The sequence below is a fragment of the Podarcis gaigeae genome (genome assembly GCF_964106915.1).
Source record: "Podarcis gaigeae genome assembly, chromosome: 1".
NCBI classification, from domain to species: domain Eukaryota; kingdom Metazoa; phylum Chordata; class Lepidosauria; order Squamata; family Lacertidae; genus Podarcis; species Podarcis gaigeae.
The window spans coordinates 124,695,997-124,717,301 of record NC_139678.1 but is presented as its reverse complement, the minus strand read 5'-3'; the positions used below and the strand labels follow the sequence as shown (position 1 = coordinate 124,717,301).

The 21,305-nt window shown below is 45.4% G+C and overlaps 1 protein-coding gene across 4 annotated transcripts in view; it reads left to right on the top strand.

Moving 5' to 3' along the window:
• The window catches only part of RFTN2 (raftlin family member 2), a 56,236-nt gene extending 35,283 nt beyond the window's left edge, over positions 1 to 20,953 (top strand). For 3 of the 4 annotated variants that reach the window (XM_083710389.1, XM_083710390.1, XM_083710388.1), the window contains 2 exons: positions 15,043 to 15,121; positions 20,151 to 20,953. In XM_083710389.1, coding sequence (XP_083566515.1) covers positions 15,043 to 15,121; positions 20,151 to 20,417 — 346 coding nt within the window. In that variant the 3' untranslated portion in view covers positions 20,418 to 20,953. The remainder of the gene's footprint in view (positions 1 to 15,042; positions 15,122 to 20,150) is intronic. The other variant, XM_083710391.1, reaches the window with a different exon arrangement.
• Positions 20,954 to 21,305: the final 352 nt, after the last annotated feature.

The following is a 21,305-nucleotide window of genomic DNA, read 5'->3' as shown; positions in this document are numbered from 1 at the left end:
GAAATGGAAATGAGTTAAAGGGAGTGGAAATGAGGGGGAAGAGACAGGTTCAGATTGTTTGATGGGTTAGGAGGCCCAATAACTGCGCTGCGTGAAACTATTTTAATAAAATAAGCTGCTTATATTTGGAGCCCTTCCAGACAGCCTGTTTACGGAGGATTCATTCTGATTTACCTAATGGTCAGGGATGCCATCGGGTGGGGGGCGCTGAGGCCCCCCAAAAGATTTCAAAGAAGGGTTTGGGTTTTGCTGCAGCTGGGTGCACAGTTGCTGGTGGTTATGTCTTTCTCTTAGTAGTAATAATACTAATAATAATTTATTATTTATACCCTCCCATCTGGCTGGGTTTCCTCAGCCACTCTGGGCGGCTTCCAACAAAACACTAAAATACAATAACCTATTAAACATTAATAGCTTCCCTAAACAGGGCTGCCTTCAGATGTCTTCTAAATGTTTGGTAGTTATTTTTCTCTTTGACATCTGGTGGAAAGGCGTTCCACAGGGCGGGTGCCACTACCGAGAAGGCCCTCTGCCTGGTTCCCTGTAACTTGGCTTCTTGCAGCGAGGGAACTGCAAGAAGGCCCTCAGCGCTGGACTTCAGTGTCCGGGCAGAATGATGGAGGTGGAGACGCTCCTTCAGGTATACTGGGCCAAGGCCGTTTAGGGCTTTCAAGGTCAGCACCAACGCTTTGAATTGTGCTCAGAAACGTACTGGGAACCAGTGTAGGTCTTTCAAGACTGGTGTTATATGGTCTTGGCGGCTGCTCCCAGTCACCAGTCTAGCTGCCGCATTCTGGATTAATTGCAGTTTCTGGTTCACCTTCAAAGGTAGCCCCACTTAGAGCGCATTGCAGTAGTCCAAATGGGAGATAACTAGAGCATGCACCACTCTGGAGAGACAGTCTGCGGGCAGGTAGGGTCTCAGCCTGCATACCAGATGGAGCTGGTAAACAGCTGCCCTGGACACAGAATTGACCTGCGCCTCCATGGACAGCTGTGAGTCCAAAATGACTCCCAGGCTGCGCACCTGGTCCTTCAGGGGCACAGTTGCCCCATTCAGGACCGGGGAGTCCTCCACACCTGCCCGCCTCCTGTCCCACCAAAACAGTACTTTTGTCTTTTCAGGATTCAACCTTATGGAAGTGGATGTGCTAGACCAGGGATGTCCAACAGGTCGATCGCAATCTGCTGGATAGATCCCCCTGAGGTTTGGGTAGATCGTGCTGGATCTCTGGATCCCTTTCCTTAGCACCGCTAAAATTTACTCCTTCCCTGCCCCCTCACCCCGCCCTCTGTTGTTGTTTGATCTCCGGAAGGGAAGATGGAGCTTTCTCTGTGCTGCTGTTTTCAGACATAGTGATCTTTTTGTGAGTGACTTTACCCCTTTGTCCCTTGCCTTTAACCCCCCCAACGAAAGTTTACCCCCCCAAAAAAAGCTTTTTCTAAACCCCTAAAAAACAGGGCCTTTCTCCTCCCTAAAAAAAGCTCAGCAAGTTTGAGCTGAACCCCCCCAAAATGGGGGTAGATCACTGCCAGTTTTTAATTCTGAAAGTAGATTGCAATCTCTTGATAGTTGGCCACCCCTGTGCTAGACCAATGTCTTGCCTGGGCAGTGAACTGAGTGGTGATAAGAATGACGACGATAAAAATAATAAAGGAAGATTGTACAGTGTATCTTAATTTTCTTAATGCAGGGAAAGTCAGCACAAGCAGTCCAACCATATCCAGTCATCTTTTTGTGACAAGGCTCTGTGCCTTAGACAGCTGTGATTTGCATGCGGAAATTCAGCAGTTCTGTCGCCATGTCAGGAAGAGTTGCACCTGTTGGATTTTATCAAGCAGCTGTTAAAGGCACAGAACATTTGTCAAGGAAAAAAAAGGTAGCGACTCCGACATAACGGATCAGAGCCTTGTCTGAATTGTTCCTTCAATGTGCAATCTGCCCCTGTCCAACAAACATTTGATCTAATATAATAATAATAATAATAATAATAATAATAATAATAATAATAATAATAATAATAATAATAATTTATTTATACCCCGCCCATCTGGCTGGGTTTCCCCAGCCACTCTGGGCGGCTTCCAACAAAACACTAAAATACAATAACCTATTAAACATTAAAAGCTTCCCTAAACAGGGCTGCCTTCAGATGATATGAAACATTTTAAAGAAATAGGTTTTGCCCCTTACCAGATTCAGGAAATAGAAAATTGTTTTCAATACTTCTAGATAGTTCACTGAAAACAAGATTTCTCTTTCAGTTTTAGCTAACTTTAGTTGCATCAAGGCCTAACAAGTCTAAAACATTTAGACTTTGATGCAACTGAATATAGTTGTGACGTGATTCAGTTCATTTGAAATCAGTGATACAAGTGAATTGTGACTGAATTAAATCCTGTTGCTTTCAATGGTGCTGCAGTTGTGCACATACCTATCTGGGAAAGTAAGAGTTGTTCAACAGTGGGACGATCTCCATCGGGAGCTTGTGGACTCTCCTTCGTTGGAGGTTTTTAAGCAGAAGTTGGAGAGCCATCTGTCATGGAGGCCTTAGGTGAAATTATTTCATTGCAGGGTTTGGACTAGATGACCCCTGGAGTCACTTCCAACTCTAGGGTTCCATGAAATACTGTTGTTGTTGTTGTTGTGGTTTAGTCATTCAGTCGTGTCCGACTCTTCGTGACCCCATGGACCAGAGCACGCCAGGCACTCCTGTCTTCCACTGCATCCCGCAGTTTAGTCAAACTCATGCTGGTAGCTTCGAGAACACTGTCCAACCATCTTGTCCTCTGTCGTCCCCTTCTCCTTGTGCCCTCCCCATCTTTCCCAACATCAGGGTCTTTTCCAGGGAGTCTTCTCTTCTCATGAGGTGGCCAAAGTATTGGAGCCTCAGCTTCAGGATCTGTCCTTCCAGTGAGCACTCAGGGCTGCTTTCCTTCATAATGGATAGGTTTGATCTTCTTGCAGTCCATGGGACTCTCAAGAGTCTCCTCCAGCACCATCATTCAAAAGCATCAATTCTTTGGCGATCAGCCTTCTTTATGGTCCAGCTCTCACTTCCATTCTTGGCATAGTTCATAGCTTCTCTGAGTTATTCAAGTCCCTTCTCCACGGCAAGGCAGTGATGCATGAAGGGGACGAAATACTGTATCTTCATGCATTTCCGCCCCCCCAAAACTAGCTTTGATCCGAATTGAGAAAAAGAATAACCTAGCTATGTTCCAAGCTAGTAGTGTTGCGAAGATTATAATCAAAATGGGGCCATTGTGACATAACAGAAGTATCAGTATGGCGGGGGAATCCCAAGATTTGCAGAAGTACAAAAATATCTTCACACACACACACACAAAAGATCAGACTGGTGTAAGGAAGTTAACAACAGCGCAGTGAGGAACGGTGGAATGTAGACTGTCAGCTGGAAAAGAGAAATGGAAAGAGCGTGGGATGCCCAAATTGGAGAGACTAGCTGTCTAGAGCCCTGAACAGGAGCACATTTTACATGTGGATCCTTTTGGATGAAAGGGCAGGGTAGAAACCAGTTAATTGCTGTATTTTTCGCTTCTTAAGACGCACCTGACCATAAGATGCACCTAGTTTTTAGAGGAGGAAAACAAGAAAAAAAATATTCTGAACGAAACAGTGGATGTATGATTTTTGTGGTTCATGCTGTTGCCACAGACATGATATGTGATTTGATGGTGAGTTTTTCTCCTCATTGCTTGCTTTAGTATTCCTGTCTCCTCTCCTTGCAAGTTTGCTGTCTTTACCTCCCCCCTCCCTGGCAGCCTCCTTTATCACTAGAGTCCCTTATCTCCCTCCCAATCGCTTGCCGATCAGCTGCTCAGTGGCTTCGTTTCAACACCCCCTTCCCTCTTTCTAAAAAAAAAAAAAGCACAATCTGCTTTTTGCCCCTGGGCAATTCGGTTCCAGGGACCACGCGTTCGCTCCATAAGACACACAGATATTTCCCCTTACTTTTTAGGAGGGAAAAAGTGCGTCTTATGGGGCAAAAAATACGGTAACCGAATATTGAGATAAGGTGATTCTTTATTTACTAGTCTTTTTGCTTTTGTCTGTAAATGCAGCTGTCTCGTTAAAACCAAGAAAATGCACAAACAATACATTTGAAATCTACGTTTGCAAGCAAGTTCTCGATGGAGGCTGCAATGTCGTAGGAGATGCTTTTGCACCAAGGGGAAAGCCTATAAATGACTGGCCACAAGCCAGAACAAAAGTTGATATGTTGATGAAGCCCTGTTGGTTTCAGTGAGATTCATGGCCGTTGTCTACAGTCATTGCTATCAAGTTTGTTAATACTGCTGATGGGATTGTGAAATCCCAGGAGTGATTTTGTGACCTGTTCTTCTTCTGCTTTCGTCTTTCTTCTTTATGCAATCCTTTGCTTCTTCTAACATCCTGACACCCCTTTCTTATTTAAGCCTCAAGTAATCTAACAGCACATTCTCAACATGGTCTACTGAGAAGTCCTATTATATTGTAGTTTTATGTTGCACCCTGCCCCAATATCTATGGGTATAGGGCCGTATACTAACTAACTAACTAAATCAATCAATCAATCAATCAATCAATCAATCAATCAGTAGGGCTTGCTCTCAGGAGGTGAGGGAATAAACACTATTGAATTCAGTGGTATTTATTAGTGCATTTCTTCCATTTATATGCCACCATTTTCCTCCAAGAAGCTCAAGGTGTGACATACATGGTTCTGCCTTTTTTCATTTAATTCCCACATGAACCCTGTGAGGTAGTTTATTAGGCTGAGAGGCAATGACTGGCCCAAGGTCACTAAAGGACATTCTGGTCTCCCAGATCTTAAAGGTAAAGGGACCCCTGAAGATTAGGTCCAGTCGTGGCAGACTCTGGGGTTGCGGCACTCATCTCACTTTATTGGCCGAGGGAGCTGGCATACAGCTTATGGGTCATGTGGCCAGCATGATTAAGCCGCTTCTGGTGAACCAGAGCAGCGTATGGAAACACCGTTTTACCTTCCCGCCAGATTGCTACCTATTTATCTACTTGCACTTTGATGTGCTTTTGAACTGCTAGGTTGGCAGGAGCAGGGACCGAGCAACGGGAGCTCACCCCATCGCAGGGATTCAAACCACCGACCTTCTGATTGGCAAGTCCTAGGCCCTGTGGCTTAACCCACAGCGCCACCCGCGTCCCTCCCAGATCTTAGTCATATTCTAACCACTACGCAACGCTGCCTATCTGTCCACTTCTGAGTATAAATGCTTAAGATTGCATTGTTCGTCTGATTCTTCAACTCTGCATCCTTTTTCTTTGACTGCTTCCATTCCTTTCCATAAGAAGTTCAACTTCCGTTGCTCACTTTTAGAGACTCAACCCCCATTTTTCTCTGCATTCTCTTGCTGCTATTTTTATTATGCTCCCTCGCCTTCCATCCTGAGTATTGTGCCCCTTTGATCTCTCCCCCCTCCAATCCCAACCAGCTCTTTCTCTCTTCCTCTTCAATTGCCACCCTTCCCCCTCTTTCCTTTGCATTTCCTTGACTGCTGGTCTGTAGGCAAGGCCACAGCTTCCTTAATCACTAATACAGAAGCTAGTTTTCCTGTAGGAATCCAATAAAAATATTGTTCTGTATAATCAAAGATGCTAAAATTATACCTGCAGAGGATATAAACATTTGAAGATTGTCTAACTTAATCCAGCCAAAGTTTAACAATTTTGATTGATTTCAGAGTCTTCCTTTCTCGATGAAATGAATTGAACTTTGAAATGATTGACTTGACCTGGCTGTGTACACAATAATGTTTACTTCAGCTCAAGCGCACTCCCACCGCTGGCATTTGAAGCCAAGTAATGCGGGTGGCGCTGTGGTCTAAACCACTGAGCTTTGGGCTTGCCGATCAGAAGGTCGGCGGTTCGAATCCCCGTGACGGGGTGAGCTCCCATTGCTCGGTCCCTGCTCCTGCCAACCTAGCAGTTCAAAAGCACGTCAAAGTGCAAGTAGATAAATAGGTACCGCTCTGGCAGGAAGGTAAACAGCGTTTCCATGTGCTGCTCTGGTTTGCCAGAAGCGGCTTAGTCATGCTGGCCACATGACCCAGAAGCTATACGCTGGCTCCCTTGGCTTGTAAAGCGAGATGAGTGCCACAACCCCGGAGTCGTCCGCAACTGGACCTAATGGTCAGGGGTCCCTTTACCTTTACCTATGCATGACATTAGCCACTGTCCCTAGGTATCCTGCAGCTTCTCGAAAAAATACTCCTGTTTGATGTGCTTCCCTTCAAACCAGCTTTCATCTGATTAAAAAACAGAAGCCATGGTTGAGCTGAGGTGTGTACATTGCAGGCAGTTGTTGCACATGCTCAGATGACCGCGTCCGTGAATTGGAGTTGGTCCAGGGAAACAAATCAGGTAATGGGCATAAAGTGAAGGCGTTCCCGCCCCTGCTCAGGTGTCTGCAACAACATAACAATGTGACTTGAAATGCAACAGGGGATAACGGCCCTGCTGCATTTTAAGCCGCAAATTTGTACACAGCCTGGGTCGTGCACTATCTTTGCAAGGACTGAGTTTAGTATCATAATGGCACATTATGCATCAGCGGTGTAGCTAGCTGCTTGGGCGCCTGGGTAGGGCGGAGCTTGCTGGCAACTGAGCCACTACGTCGCTCCCAGGGCCACCCCCACGCCCCCCCTAGCTATGCCTCTGTTATGCATTTATATGAGTCGAAGAAGAAGAAGAAGAAGAAGAGGAGGAGGAGGAGGGGTTTGGATTTGATATCCCGCTTTATCACTACCTGAAGGAGTCTCAAAGCGGCTAACATTCTCCTTTCCCTTCCTCCCCCACAACAAACACTCTGTGAGGTGAGTGGGGCTGAGAGACTTCAGAGAAGTGTGACTGGCCCAAGGTCACCCAGCAGCTGCATGTGGAGGAGCGGAGACGAGAACCCAGTTCCCCAGATTACAAGTCTGTCGCTCTTAACCACTACACCACGCTGGCTCTCCTGCAGGAATGGGGTGGGCCAAATTGTTTCCCTCCTGTCCATCCCTAAGGGGGAAAGGTAATAGGGTTCACAGCAGCTGGCGGTTTCGTTTCATTCCACTTTTAGCTTGCATAACCGCCTTTCTATATTACTCTACGCAAGGCGGTTTACAAGCTGAAGAAACAACAAATATCACACACCTTATAACAATCTGATCCATTTATTTAGTTTTTATATTCTGCTGGAAGCCACCTGGAGTGTCTGGGGAAAACCGAGCCAGATGGGCAGGGTACAAATAACAAGATTATTATTTAAATTATTATTATTATCTAATGCAAAACATAAGTTAAAAATAAACAACTTACATCAAATAAAGTAATATTCAATAATCCGTTAGTGCGCAATGAAATTAAGTATCAGCAAACAATAATTAAAAAGAAGTTCACTCCTAACAATTACAATTAATGATTACAAAACTATAATCAGTAATCCAGGCTATGTGGGAATAGAGGAAGCTGTTTTATACTCAGTCAGACCATTTGTCCATCTACTCCAGTATTGTCTACACAGACTGGCAGCAGCAACTTTCCAGGGTTTCAGGTAGGGGACATTGCCTGGAGTTGCCAGGCATTGAACCTGAGACCTTCTGCCTCCAAAACACCTGCTGTGCCCCCTGAGCTGTGGCCCTCCCCCTGAAGGAGCGTCTCCACCTCCATCGTTCAGCCTGGACACTAAGGTCCAGCTCCGAGGGCCTTCTGGCAGTTCCCTCCCTGCGAGAAGCGAGGTTACAGGGAACTAGGCAGAGGGCCTTCTCGGTGGTGGCGCCCACACTGTGGAATGCCCTCCCAGCAGTTGTCAAGGAAATAAACAACTATCTGACTTTTAGAAGACATCTGAAGGGAGCCCAGTTTAGGGAAGTTTTTAATGTCTGATGTTTTATCATGTTTTTAATATTCTGTTGGGAGCCGCCCAGAGTGGCTGGGGAAACCCAGATAGATGGGTTGGGTATAAGTAATATATTATTATTATATGTAGGAACCCCATGCAAAATGCACATTAGCGTGTAGGTATTTCCATTAACACTTTACTAACCCTGCCTCTCCTCTCTCTTTGACATGCTGCTAGAGAGTGAACCACCAAAGGGTAAGCTGAATTGTGAAGTATGGAAATTTCCACAAGGACCTTCCTGTGTTTCTCGTCTTTTGGGGGTCAACTCAGCTTCACTCAAGCCAAGCCTGGAAGGGGTGCTTGGAGCTAGAATCTTTAAATATGGTGGACTGGACTGTCTAAATTAAATGCATGGTGACCTTGCTGAGGAAAACATTCCTTTGCGTATATTGATGGAGAACAGAAGCGACATGATCTTGGTCACAGCAATTCAGAAAGTGTGCTGCTCTTTGTCTTAAGCCCATTTCTGTGTTCAAATAGAAGTGCTGAAACTGCTTTTGTGAAAAGCATCTGGCTTAGAGGTGGAGAACTTGTGGTCCTCCAAATGCTTTTTTTGGTACTATTTTCATTAATATTTCATTAAGAGAATTTCATTTATAAAAAGATAAGGGGGGGGGGAGAAAGAAGGAAAAGAATGAGAGAGAATGAAAAAAGAAAGACAAAATGCTGTTACATTTCCGTGCATTATTCTTTTCCGAGGGACATCTATGTATTCTTTTCAGAGGGACGCTGGTGGCGCTGTGGGTTAAACCACAGAGCCTAGGACTTGCCAATCAGAAGGTCAGCAGTTTGAATCCACACGACGGGGTGAGCTCCCGTTGCTCGGTCCCTGCTCCTGCCAACCTAGCAGTTCGAAAGCACCTCAAAGTGCAAGTAGATAAATAGGTACCACTCTGGCGGGAAGGTAAACGGCGTTTCTGTGTGCTGCTCTGGTTCGCCAGAAGCGGCTTAGTCATGCTGGCCACATGACCCGGAAGCTGTACACCGGCTCCCTCGGCCAATAAAGTGAGATGAGCGCCACAACCCCAGAGTTGGTCACGACTGGACCTAATAGTCAGGGGTCCCTTTACCTTTACCTTATGTATTCTTTTTATCCTAATACTCATATAATTGTCAGTAACCTAACCCATTCTGTGTAAACTCATTCCAAATACCATTGTATTAATCCAAAGAAAGACTGCGTCTATAACCTGTCCATTCATATGTTCCCAGTGTTGTCAAGCCATTGTTAAAGGGGAATCGTATCTCTATTTTTCCCATTCATCAGTATCAGTCTCTTGGTCACCATTAGTGCACATAGAATCCATTTTTGCTGTCCTATTGTCAATTTCCATACAATGAGTATATAGTTCAAGAGCACATTCACCTCTGAATTTTTTTAAAAATTCCCCAAGTGTCTTGCTTATATAGTCCAGCACTTTCTCCTAAAACTTAGTAAGTGTGGTACACAGTAAAAACATATGTTTCAAAGAAGCATTATCCATATTACATCTCCAACAAAGAGCTACATTAGGTAGTCTTTTCTTATACAAATGTAAGGGAGTCCAATAGATTCTAAATTGTATTTTCTGTTGTAGAAGTCTTAGTTTAAGATCTATCAATACATCAAATACCAAAGCCAAATGTGGCCCTCCAAACATTATTGAACTATGGTTCACAGCAGCCGTAGCCAAAGTAAACAGTGATCAGGGATGGTGAGAATTGTAGCCATTTACCACAATATAAGTAGAGATAAAGTAAAGGGACGTGGATGGTGCTGTGGGTTAAACCACAGAGCCTAGGGCTTGCCGATGAGAAGGTCGGCGGTTCGAATCCCCGCGACGGGGTGAGCTCCCGTTGCTCAGTCCCTGCTCCTGCCAACCTAGCAGTTTGAAAGCACATCAAAGTGCAAGTAGATAAATAGGTACCACTCCGGTGGGAAGGTAAACGGCGTTTCCGTGCGCTGCTTAGTCATGCTGGCCACATGACTTGGAAGCTGTACGCCGGCTCCCTTGGCCAGTAAAGCGAGATGAGCGCCGCAACCCCAGAGTCATCCACGACTGGACCTAATGGTCAGGGGTCCATTTACCTTGACCTTTAAGTAAAGATCAGTACAATCCAGGATAGAATTAAGTGCATTAAAGCACATTGTATTCTGTGTACTGTGGTGGTCTAGTTAATTCTACAGGCTTTGTGATAATTCTGTGGGCAAGCTAAATGTCTTAAGAGTCCTCAACTCCAGATGCTTGATGGAATGACATGTAACATTGGCTTCCTTAGCAAATTCCAAACTTATGAACTGGGTGACATCCAACTAAACTTGAAAATGAAAAATAATAATAATAGCAGCTATGACTCAGGGGATAGCATATGGCTAAGCTGAGCACACACCCAGGCAATTCTGAGAATGTCCCTTTCTCAGAAGCTGCTCTCCACAGAATTCCCAAATTGCTGTTTCCTGGACCCTGAGTTCAAGACAGAGTGCTGAATTCATCTAGCCCAGAACGCTAGCAGAAGGCAGTTCAAGGACTCCTGCTAGCACAACTGCCCCCCCCTTAAAGGTAAAGGTAAAGGTACCCCTGCCCGTACGGGCCAGTCTTGCCAGACTCTGGGGTTGTGCGCCCATCTCACTTAAGAGGCCAGGGGCCAGCGCTGTCCGAAGACACTTCCGGGTCACGTGGCCAGCGTGACAAAGCTGCATCTGGCGAGCCAGAGCCGCACACGGAAACGCCGTTTACCTTCCCGCTGGTAAGCGGTCCCTATTTATCTACTTGCACCCGGAGGTGCTTTCGAACTGCTAGGTTGACAGGCGCTGGGACCGAGCAGCGGGAGCGCACCCCGCTGCAGGGATTCGAACTGCCGACCTTTCGATCAGCAAGTCCTAGGCGCTGAGGCTTTAACCCACAGCGCCACCTGCATCCCTACCCCCCCCTTAGGCTTGTGCAATAATCTGCAGTGGTACCTTGGGTTACAGACGCTTCAGGTTACAGACTCCGTTAACCCAGAAATAGTACCTCGGATTAAGAACTTTGCTTCAGGTAAGGTAAAGGTAAAGGTACCCCTGCCCGTATGGGCCAGTCTTGACAGACTCTAGGGTTGTGCGCTCATCTCACTCTATAGGCCGGGAGCCAGCGCTGTCCGCAGACACCTCCGGGTCACGTGGCCAGCATGACAAGCTGCATCTGGCGAGCCAGCGCAGCACACGGAACGCCGTTTACCTTCCCGCTGGTAAGCGGTCCCTATTTATCTACTTGCACCCGGGGGTGCTTTCAAACTGCTAGGTTGGCAGGCGCTGGGACCGAACGACGGGAGCGCACCCCGCCGCGGGGATTCAAACCGCCGACCATGCGATCGGCAAGTCCTAGGCGCTGAGGTTTTACCCACAGCGCCACCCACGTCCCCCTTTGCTTCAGGATGAGAATAGAAATCGTGCGGCGGCAGCAGGAGACCCCGTTAGCTAAAGTGGTACCTCAGGTTAAGAACAGTTTCAGGTTAAGAACGGACCTCCAGAACAAATTAAGTTCTTAACCCGAGGTACCACTGTATCCATATATCGCCCAGACCGGTATTAGGGGCAGACCGCCATGACGGCTCCTGAGTCCTTCTGCTACCAGCGCCCAGCACGCTGAGGGAAAAACAAACTGCAGCCAGGCGCTGGAGGCAGAGGGACTCGGGAGCAGTGTCAGTTTCACCAGCGATGTACCCCTGAGTGAAACCGCCAGCTTGTTCCTCCCTCAGCTTCAACAAGCCTCATGTCCCTCTGGCTGGAGCACACTGAAGGAACATGGGGCTTCCTCAGCTGGGGGGCAAGAAGGCTCGAAGAAGCACTCCTGCCCCCCAGCTGAGCCTTGCCAGTCTCCCTTGCCTTCCGCCACCCTGGGATGGGTGAGGGGAGGTGCCAATGGGCTGCTTCTTCATCCAGGGAGGGAGAGGCACGCTCCCGTCCCTGCCCGTGCCAAGGCAGCGGATGAGGCAGGCCTACAAACAGAGGGTTGGCACCGCTGCCTCATCCGCCGCTGCTTGGACACGGGCTCTTTTCTGACATTGTGATGTACAGTGGTACCTCAGGGTGCGAATGGGATCCGTTCCAGAGCCCCGTTCGCATCCTGAATGGAACGTAAGACTCGACGGCGTGTCTGCGTGTGCGCGGACCATGTTTTGCAGCTTCCGCGCATGCGCATGATGTCATTTTGAGCATTGCGCATGCACAAGCGGCAAAACTTTTGGGTTACTTCCGGGTTGCTACGGAGCGCAACCCGAAAGCGCTCAACCAGACGCACATTCAACTCGAGGTATGACTGTACCGCCACATTGCGGTGTTTAGCTGGTGGTATATTACAACGTTGGCAAACAGTTATCGCCCAGCCCTACCCCCCATGCCTGCCCAAAACTTACTCTGGGGGGTCAGGAGAGACCCCAGGACAGTGCACAGGGCAAAGGGGGGGGCGTGTTCCATCTGGTAAAAATGCTTGCACTGCTGGGACCATCAGAAAAATGTGGCATCAAGTTCCCCTTACAGTCTGGAAATTTCATGTGATCTTGGGTAGAAACTGTTTCTCAGGCGGCTAGTCCTGGCCTTTATAACCCTGTACCTTCTTCCAGAAGGCAGAAGCTGAAAGAGATCATTTCCGGGGTGCGTACTATCCTGCGCTATCTCTGCAGCTTTCTTATGGCACCTGGAAGCATAGATTTGATCTAAGGTGGGAAGAGTCCACCCAATTATTCTCTCTGCAGTCTTTACAACCCTGGACAGCATTGTTTTTTCCCTGGCCATGCAGCTCCCAAACCACACACACAGACCATAAGTTAATACACGCTCCACAGTAAAATGGTAAAATGCCATCAACAGGTTTTTCTGGAGGATTCTCAGAAAATATAACCTCTGCTGTGCTCTCTTCATCAGGTCTTTGCTGTTTTCTCCCCAGGTTAGGTCATCTCTCAACTCCATTCCCAGAAATCGAAACACCAAGACCTGTTCCACGCACTTCCCCTCAATAATAAGTGGCTGAATATTTAATTTACATTTCCTAAAGTCCACAATAATCTCTCTTGTTTTCTTTAAATTAAGGAGTAAGTTTCCTCTTTTTTTAAAAAAAAAGAAAAAATAAGAAAGCTAGCTAACCGTAGTCATTGCGTCAGTACATTTCTGCTTAGATTAGTAAGAAGAAGAGTTTCAGCGGTGGGCAAGGCCGGTCAGGGAGCCTCATCTCCTTACTTGACATCTGGCAGGAAAAATATCTTATCCTTGGAGAAAACTAAGGCGTGAAGGAGACAGCTGGTTTGGAACAAAGGGGAGATTAAAAGCAGCTTTAAAACAACAACATAACCTTGCATGTCAAAATTGGTAATGATAGCACTATCCAATGTGACTAAAATGAGATGGGCTGTGTTCTTGTATGTGGACTGTGGAGGCCAGGGGTTGGGGAACTTTGCAGCCTCCAGATGTTACTAAAATGCAACGCCCATCAGCACCAGCAAGCATGGCCAACAGCCAGGGGGGATGGGAGCTATAGTTCAACAACATCTGGAGGACCAGAGGTTCCCCACAGCTGGAATAGATTGATAATGTGGGTGGGCGTGAGAGGTGCCACAAACTGATCCTAAGTTAGTCTCTCACATTTCAGTGAATAATAATAATAATGATAATAATGATGATGATAATGATAATAATAATTTATTATTTATACCCCGCCCATCTGGCTGGGCTTCCCCAGCCACTCTGGGCGGCTTCCAAAAAATTATTAAAATACTGTAATACATCAAGCATTAAAAGCTTCCCTAAAGAGGGCTGCCTTCAGATGTCTTCTAAAAGTCTGGTAGTTGTTGTTCTCTTTGACATCTGGTGGGAGGGCGTTCCACAGGGAGGGCACCACTACCAAGAAGGCCCTCTGCCTGGTTCCCTGTAACTTGGCTTCTCGCAGTGAGGGAACCGCCAGAAGGCCCTCGGTACTGGACCTCAGTGTCCGGGTAGAATGATGGGGGTGGAGACGCTCCTTCAGATATACTGGACCGAGGCCGTTTAGGGCTTTCAAGGTCAGCACCAACACTTTGAATTGTGCTCAGAAACGTACTGGGAACCAATGTAGGTCTTTGAAGACCGGTGTTATATGGTCTTGGCGGCCACTCCCAGTCACCAGTCAAGCTGCCGCATTCTGAATTAGTTGTAGTTTCCGGGTCACCTTCAAAGGTAGCCCCACGTAGAGCGCATTGCAGTAGTCCAAGTGGGAGATAACCAGAGCATGCACCACTCTGGCAAGGCAGTCTGCGGGCAGGAAGCGTCTCAGCCTACGTACCAAATGGAGCTGATAAACAGCTGCCCTGAACACAGATTTGACCTGTGCCTCCATGGACAGCTGTGAGTCCAAAATGACTCCCAGGCTGCGCACCTGGTCCTTCACCTGGTGGAAAGGTGGGGAAACCAGTTGCCAGAACGATTTAGCATCATTCTTTAAGGAAGCGTTTAATAGTAAGGACCAGGAAATATATTCAAACGGCCTTTTCTTCGTTGCTGACAGTGCTTTATATTCTCTTTTAAATTCCAGATAGACTGGAGGTAAGACCCACTTTCCTATACTCTCTGCAAGAGTCCCTAAGATTTTTTTTCTTTCCACGACAGTCATGGTCAAACCGGTCACGCCCTGTGGAATTAATGGTTTTGTCACCGGAATTTATGTTAGTTGAGACCACATCCTTTAGGAGTTCAGTAAGATTATCATGTGCCTCAATAGAAGCTTCTACAGAAAAAAAGCTTTATAATTTTTGATCTTAAATGAATTGCCGGTTCCGAATTGAGTCTGGTGTTAACTGCAGTAGACTACAGTGGTACCTCAGGTTACATACATTTCAGGTTACAGACGCTTCAGGTTACAGACTCCACTAACCCAGAAATAGTACCTCGGGTTAAGAACTTTGCTTCAGGATGAGAACATAAATTGTGCACCGGCGGTGTGGCAGCAGTGGGAGGCCCCATTAGCTAAAGTGGTGCTTCAGGTTAAGAACAGTCCTCCAGAACAAATTAAGTACCATTGTACTTCAGAGACCGTTTTATTCTTCGCTTCATAGGGACTGTCTCGCGGTTTGGCATCTGTAATGAATTAACTAATAAGCAAACGTTCTAAAAGCAGCTTCTTTCACTTTTCAGCGAGGGAAATTTGGCCACAAAGCAAGTTGTTTTCCTCCAGAGGCCTGTTATGTGGAGCCCAGCTGCTCAGACGCCTGAGGTAAGAACGATGATCTGAGTAGGTATGAGCGAACAGAAAGATTCAGGTGTGGTGCAACGGCTGTTAAAATTAGCCTGTGCTGTTTGCATGCGTCCGCTGTGCTTCATGGCTGAGCAAGAGGAGTTTAAAGCCTCAGTTAGAGTTGTTGGCTCAGAGGATTTTGCCCAACTTTTCTCCTGTTCTCTTCTTTAAACCTGCTCCTTCACAAATAGGCTAAGATAACACTGTGAAGACTTAGAAAATAATAATAATAATACAACAACAACCACTAGCCCCCCCCCCCCCCGTTAGATTCTTTGTTGAATGTTCTGCAATACCATTTGGCATTCCACTGCAATCCAGGGCAAGCATACAAATTATGCCTGGGGCTGTGTCTGGGAAAGAAAGAACTTCATTATAACCCCAGCAGCAGCAACAGAGGTTTCCTCCCCCCCCCCCCACTCCACAATAAGGAGCACATTGTGTGGGGTTACGCAATGACTAGGATGAGCTCTGCGACAGACTATTATCCGTTTCCTCACGGGTTGGAGAAAAAAAAGACGTTAAAAGGGCTCAGAATAGTTTGTGCAGTTGCTGACCTCAGATGATCCGTCGTCCAGCTGGGTCATTTCCCTGCGAGGAGTATCTGTGTAAAAACCACACTGGCTATTTTGCTGCTGCCTGAGCAGGGTGTGGTGGCAGAGGCCCCACGGCTCGCAGTTGCCCTCTCTCCATAGTCACCGTGGCCCGATCACTGGGTTATTATTAACATTTTCTTTTTCTTCTTCTTTTTTTATAATTTTTTTATTAGATTTTCCACAATGATAACACAAACCACAAAGCAGAATGATACACAAAAACAGAAGGAAAAAAATAGAACAATAAACAGATAAACAATAACAACAAACTTAATTCTTCACAAATCCAACCTTTTAAACATCTTGGTTGACTTCCTCAAATCCCTCCCTTCTGAGTTTCCTTGTAATTAAAAGTAACAGCTTTCCAATATCATTATTAAATAAACAATTTCCAATTATAGTCCATCTTAGTCACTTTTCTTAACATTCTAAATCCCATTTATTTAATTATAACTTCGTTTAATCCAAGGCCTATTTGTTTCTTTCAAGTAATTTCTAATTTTTTATATTACAATATTTATTCAAATAGTCCTTAAATTTCCTCCAGTCCTCTTGAAACTCCTCTTCTTTCTGATCACGGATTCTTCCAGTCAGGTCAGCTAGCTTCGAAAATGTTAATTTATTAACATTTTAAATGTTAAATTATTAACATTTTCCTTAACAGGGCATCCCTACAAGCTACCGTTATGGATACCTTAAATGCAACCTCTGGCAGTGAGGTTCATGTATTCTCAAACGTAGGGCTCCAGCTGTTTTTGGACTACAACTTCCATCATTCCTAGCTAGGACTTGTAATCCAAAAACAGCTGGCGACTACTGCGACCCGTGTTTTGTCAGCCCAAAAATGGAAGCGAGGTCCCAACTAAAGAAGAATGGCAACTTAAACTGGTGGGATATGCTCAGCTTGCGGACCTAACACAGAATAAGAGGACATACGTTTAAAGAAGACTGGAAAATGTTTATTGAATATATGGGGGGGGGGGGAATTGTGCACACTTGAAAACGTTGGCAGCGTTAAGATAAATTCAACCGTGTATACAAGTTTTGATGGATGTAATAATGGGACACTGAATGGTCTTGTTTACGTAAAATACGCAGGGATTAATGATATGCAAAATGAACCATGGAAAGTGAAGAAAGGAAGTCATTGATATTTTAAGGTTGTTTAAATGAATATTCCAAATTGTAAAACAGAAAATGTAATAAAAATATATAAACCGCTGACGGCCCAAGTTTAGGAAACCCTGTTCTAAACTAAAAAGTCCCAAACACGGTGACATTTCTTCGTAGGGGAGTTTCCCCTCATTTGTGTTGCCCTTTTCTAAACCTTCCCCAATTCTTCGATATCCTTTTTAAGGAGAGGGAACCAGAACCATGCAGAGTCACACCATAGCTTTGTATAACAGCATTATGATATCAGCAGTTTTTTATTCCTTTCCTAACGATCCCCAGCTGCTGCACACCGTCTCTGATCAAAGCATTCAGAGATGGCTGCGCATTATTCCTGCCCTGGCATGAGAAACATGCAAGCAGCAACTGTCTAGTGCACCCACTTCTCAGCCCATGCATGCACAAAAGCCTGTTTCCATGGGCACATGCGTTGCTCTCACTGATTGAGGGTGAATGGCATGCGCAATAGAAAACATCTCCTGTTCCTCAGTTTGTTCAAGGCAGTGGCGTAGCGTGGGTTGTCAGCACCCGGGGCAAGGCAAGTAATTTGCGCCCCCTAACCCGTGGATTTGCGCCCCCTAACCCTAACCCCCAGATGTTGCGGCCGGTGCGGCCGGCCCCCCCTGCACCCCCCACACTACGCCACTGGTTCAAGGCAAATTCTGGATGGGCCCAGAACTGCAATCCTGTACATATCTACTCACAAGTACTAATTAATTCAGTGGGGCTTACTCCCAGTATATAGGACTGCAGCCTTAGGTCCTATTGAAATCAGTGGGATTTTAGTCATCATGACTTTTTAAATTCCTGTCAATGATATCAACCAAGTTGTGTTGGATCTAAGTTAGCATAAACTTTTCTTTTAACATTAATTTTTAAAAAATTATTAAACTGACATTCAAGAAAAACTGTCCTTTTAAGGAGCTCCAGAAAGGCTCATTCGTTAACATTATCCATTATCTTCTAAGCTATTAAACCTAGAGTGCAATGCAAGTTTGCTCAGCAGTTAAGTCCCAGTGGGGTTTGCTCCCAGGTCAGTGTGCTAATACAATTGTGTTACAACTTTCTGTGCATAATGTTCTCAGAGACTTAAGATTAAAATGTGAGGCATCAAGCACAAACCGCCCCCTACAATTAAGAAATTAATTATTCCTACTTTTTTTTTTTAATAAACTAAAACAATATAGCTAGATTACAGTAATGTAACATTTATTTAAAATTATCTCCAGTGAATTGGCAGCCCTCTCTCTCCCTTATTTCCTTCCTTCACTGCTTTTTTATAATGAGGAAAACAGAAGAAGGAAAGAAATGTGATCGGGGGAGCAGCTCTGTTTAAAAACCTCCGCTCTGGCTAAACTGCTACTGCATTACATGCCGAAGTAATATTAAGTTCTGGGAGATTTCCTTCCAGAGATGTAATAAGCTAAGCAGCACAGGCAGCATTTAAGAACTCCCATAACTTTTACGTACTTTAATGTGCCCTGTTTTTGCATAGCAGGGATATCAACTGGCTGCCCCATTCTAGCAAATACCTCCCACATGTTAGTCCAGGATCCGGAGGTTTTCAGTTACAACGAAATCAAAGAGAGGGTACAGAATGGCAACCTTATGCCTCAGTACCTCAAAGGCTGCAAAGGTCAAACAACTGCTGATCTCCACCCCCAGGGCTATTTGACACAGAATATTTAAACCGAAGGGCAGAGACAGACGGCCCTCCTCTTCTGTGCTTCAAAGATTCACCCGTCCCTTTTGATTCAGATCCTTTAGAAACATTTTTCAAATCGCAGTCCCCTATAGCTAGCAGCTGCCATTGCGTTGCTAAAGTTGCCCGCGTTGTGGCGCCTTGCAAATGATGCTGTTTAATAAACCATAGGCGCTTTGATGAGACAAAGGGATGACTCCAAGCTTACAGGGCCACCCTGACCATGTCTACTCAGAAGTAAATCCCACTGAATCCAAGGAAACTTATTCCCAAGTAAATGGGATTGAGGATTGCAGCCTTTGTGAATAGGCCCATCGAAATCAATGGGACTCGTCGGTTTCGATGGGTCTTCTCCAGGCATTTTTAGACTTTGTAGATGACATGGAGTTCAAGGGGAAAGGGGATGAGGACAAATCTTATTCCTAGAATTTCCCACCCAGTGCTAAACAGAGGCTAGATAAAGGTAAAGGGACCCCTGACCATTAGGTCTAGACGTGGCCGATTCTGGGGTTGCGGCACTCATCTCGCTTTATTGGCTGAGGGAGCCGGCGTACAGCTTCCGGATCATGTGGCCAGCATGACTAAGCCGCTTCTGGCAAACCAGAGCAGCGCACGGAAACACCGTTTACCTTCCTGCCGGAGCGGTACCTATTTATCTACTTGCACTGGTGTGTTTTCGAACTGCTAGGTTGGCAGGAGCAGGGACCGGGCAACGGGAGCTCACCCTGTCACGGGGATTCGAACCGCTGACCTTCTGATCGGCAAGTTCTAGGCTCTGTGGTTTAACCCACAGCGCCACCCGCGTCCCTAAACGGGCTACAGGAAAACAATTTTCTAGTGGGAAGAGCAATGCTCTAATCACACACGCTGTGCTCCTGAGGCTCCAATACCTCCAATATTGGCTATAAAGTATTGATTTAGATTCCTAACGCAGACTCAAGTTGTATCTCTGAGAGCTTACTTTTATCTTCTGCTTGGTTAAGAATATCTTTGGAGAATTATTCTAAGTAACCCTCTAGGTCAAAATCACGGCATCTCCAGCATCACAAAACTATACTTTTGAGCCCCAGCCTGTTATGCAGACAGGACCAAATTAAGGATTCTTTATCCAAAAGCTTCAATGGATGTTGGGACTTTGAGATTCTTTGCCTGTTGCATTAATTTTTGGTCCCTGTTACAATGTAAGAGTATGGTACAAAGTTATTACTTGGCAGGGTCCCCCCGTAGCTCACTTGCACAGCATCTAAAGGCTTTTCAAACTCCTGGGAACTTGGCTTTACCCAGCATTGGCCACACATAATTATGAAGACAGCGATGGGGAACTGCATGCCAGAATTGGAGCTAACTTTCGCTTCAGACAATAGATGTCAAAGTTTCTATCACTGCACAGGAAACCAGCGCGTGGGACCAGACTGTAAATTCTGCAAATATTCAGCCATTTCATTCTCGATTCTTTTGTTCCCAGATCCAAGTGCACATTCTTTCAGCTCCCTTCCTCTGTGAACTCTTAATTCAAATATTCTTTTTTTTTCCATTTCAGAAGAAATCCACCAAGCAACTTAGAGAAGAAAAGGGAAAGGCTCCCAGCAGAAGTGTTGGATTAGACACAGCTACTTCCCAGCCTGCACAAAATACGCAAGCTACGGATGAATTTCATCTATCGCCTTCCTCAGAGTGTTGGCCCAAGGACAGAGCAGTCCACTTTGAAAGCTTTGCCGGATTCAGCAGCAGTGATGGCATACTAAGGGAACTAGATGATGGGCAGTTTGACCAAGAAGATGGAGTCACCCAGGTCACTTGCATGTGACCAGAAAATGGATTAGATGGACCTGTACATATATTTTTTTAAAAATGTAAAAATAGAAATTGCTTTTTATATGTGTCGGTATAATTTTCTCCCTTTGTCTTATACAAACGTGTGCACATTATACTTCCCCTCAACTCCGTAAATATGCTCATAGAAAAGGTAAATAGCCCAACTCTTACTTGTTTAGTGTTGGCGGAAGTGCTAACTTTTGAGTGAGGTCTGTTTTACTGGGATTTTGAATTTCTAGAACAGCACTGTATGACATCTCAGCAGTCTTTCTGTCAATTGGAAGCAACTGCAGTTAAGGTGTTGCCTTCTGCTCTTCTGCAAAACATAAGACTTTTTACAAAGTGCTTGAAATGTAATTTAGCAGCATTTCTCTTAATATACTGTTTTAAATAGCATAAGGTTTAACACCAAATTAAAACTGTACACAGAGAACCGTGTGCCATTTTTAGGTTTCAGGTTTAAACTCTCCTCGTGTTAAAAGAGTGCAAACTCAAACACTATAATAAAAAATTGGTACTAAAAACAAATCACAAATAGTGTGCAGTCATAAGTGTTATTAGGTGGCTATTTGTGAATGACTGGAAATCATGACCTACAGAAGAGAGATAAACAGGTTTAAACCCAGTGCCCTGATTTACTTTTCGTTGTAGAGGCCTCATGAATATATGATGCTGCATTGTACAAAGGTTCAAAATACATGTGAGATTAAAAGTTCCTGTGCAGGCTTTTAAAAACACAAATTGCATCAGCAGGAGTGATAATTAACTGGATCAGAGCAGTCAAGGGGTGGGAATTCGACCCTTTCCACCCCTGCAGCGGTTCTGACAAACATTGCTCTTCTGAAGCTGATTATTTCCTTTATGGGAAAATCCTCCAGAT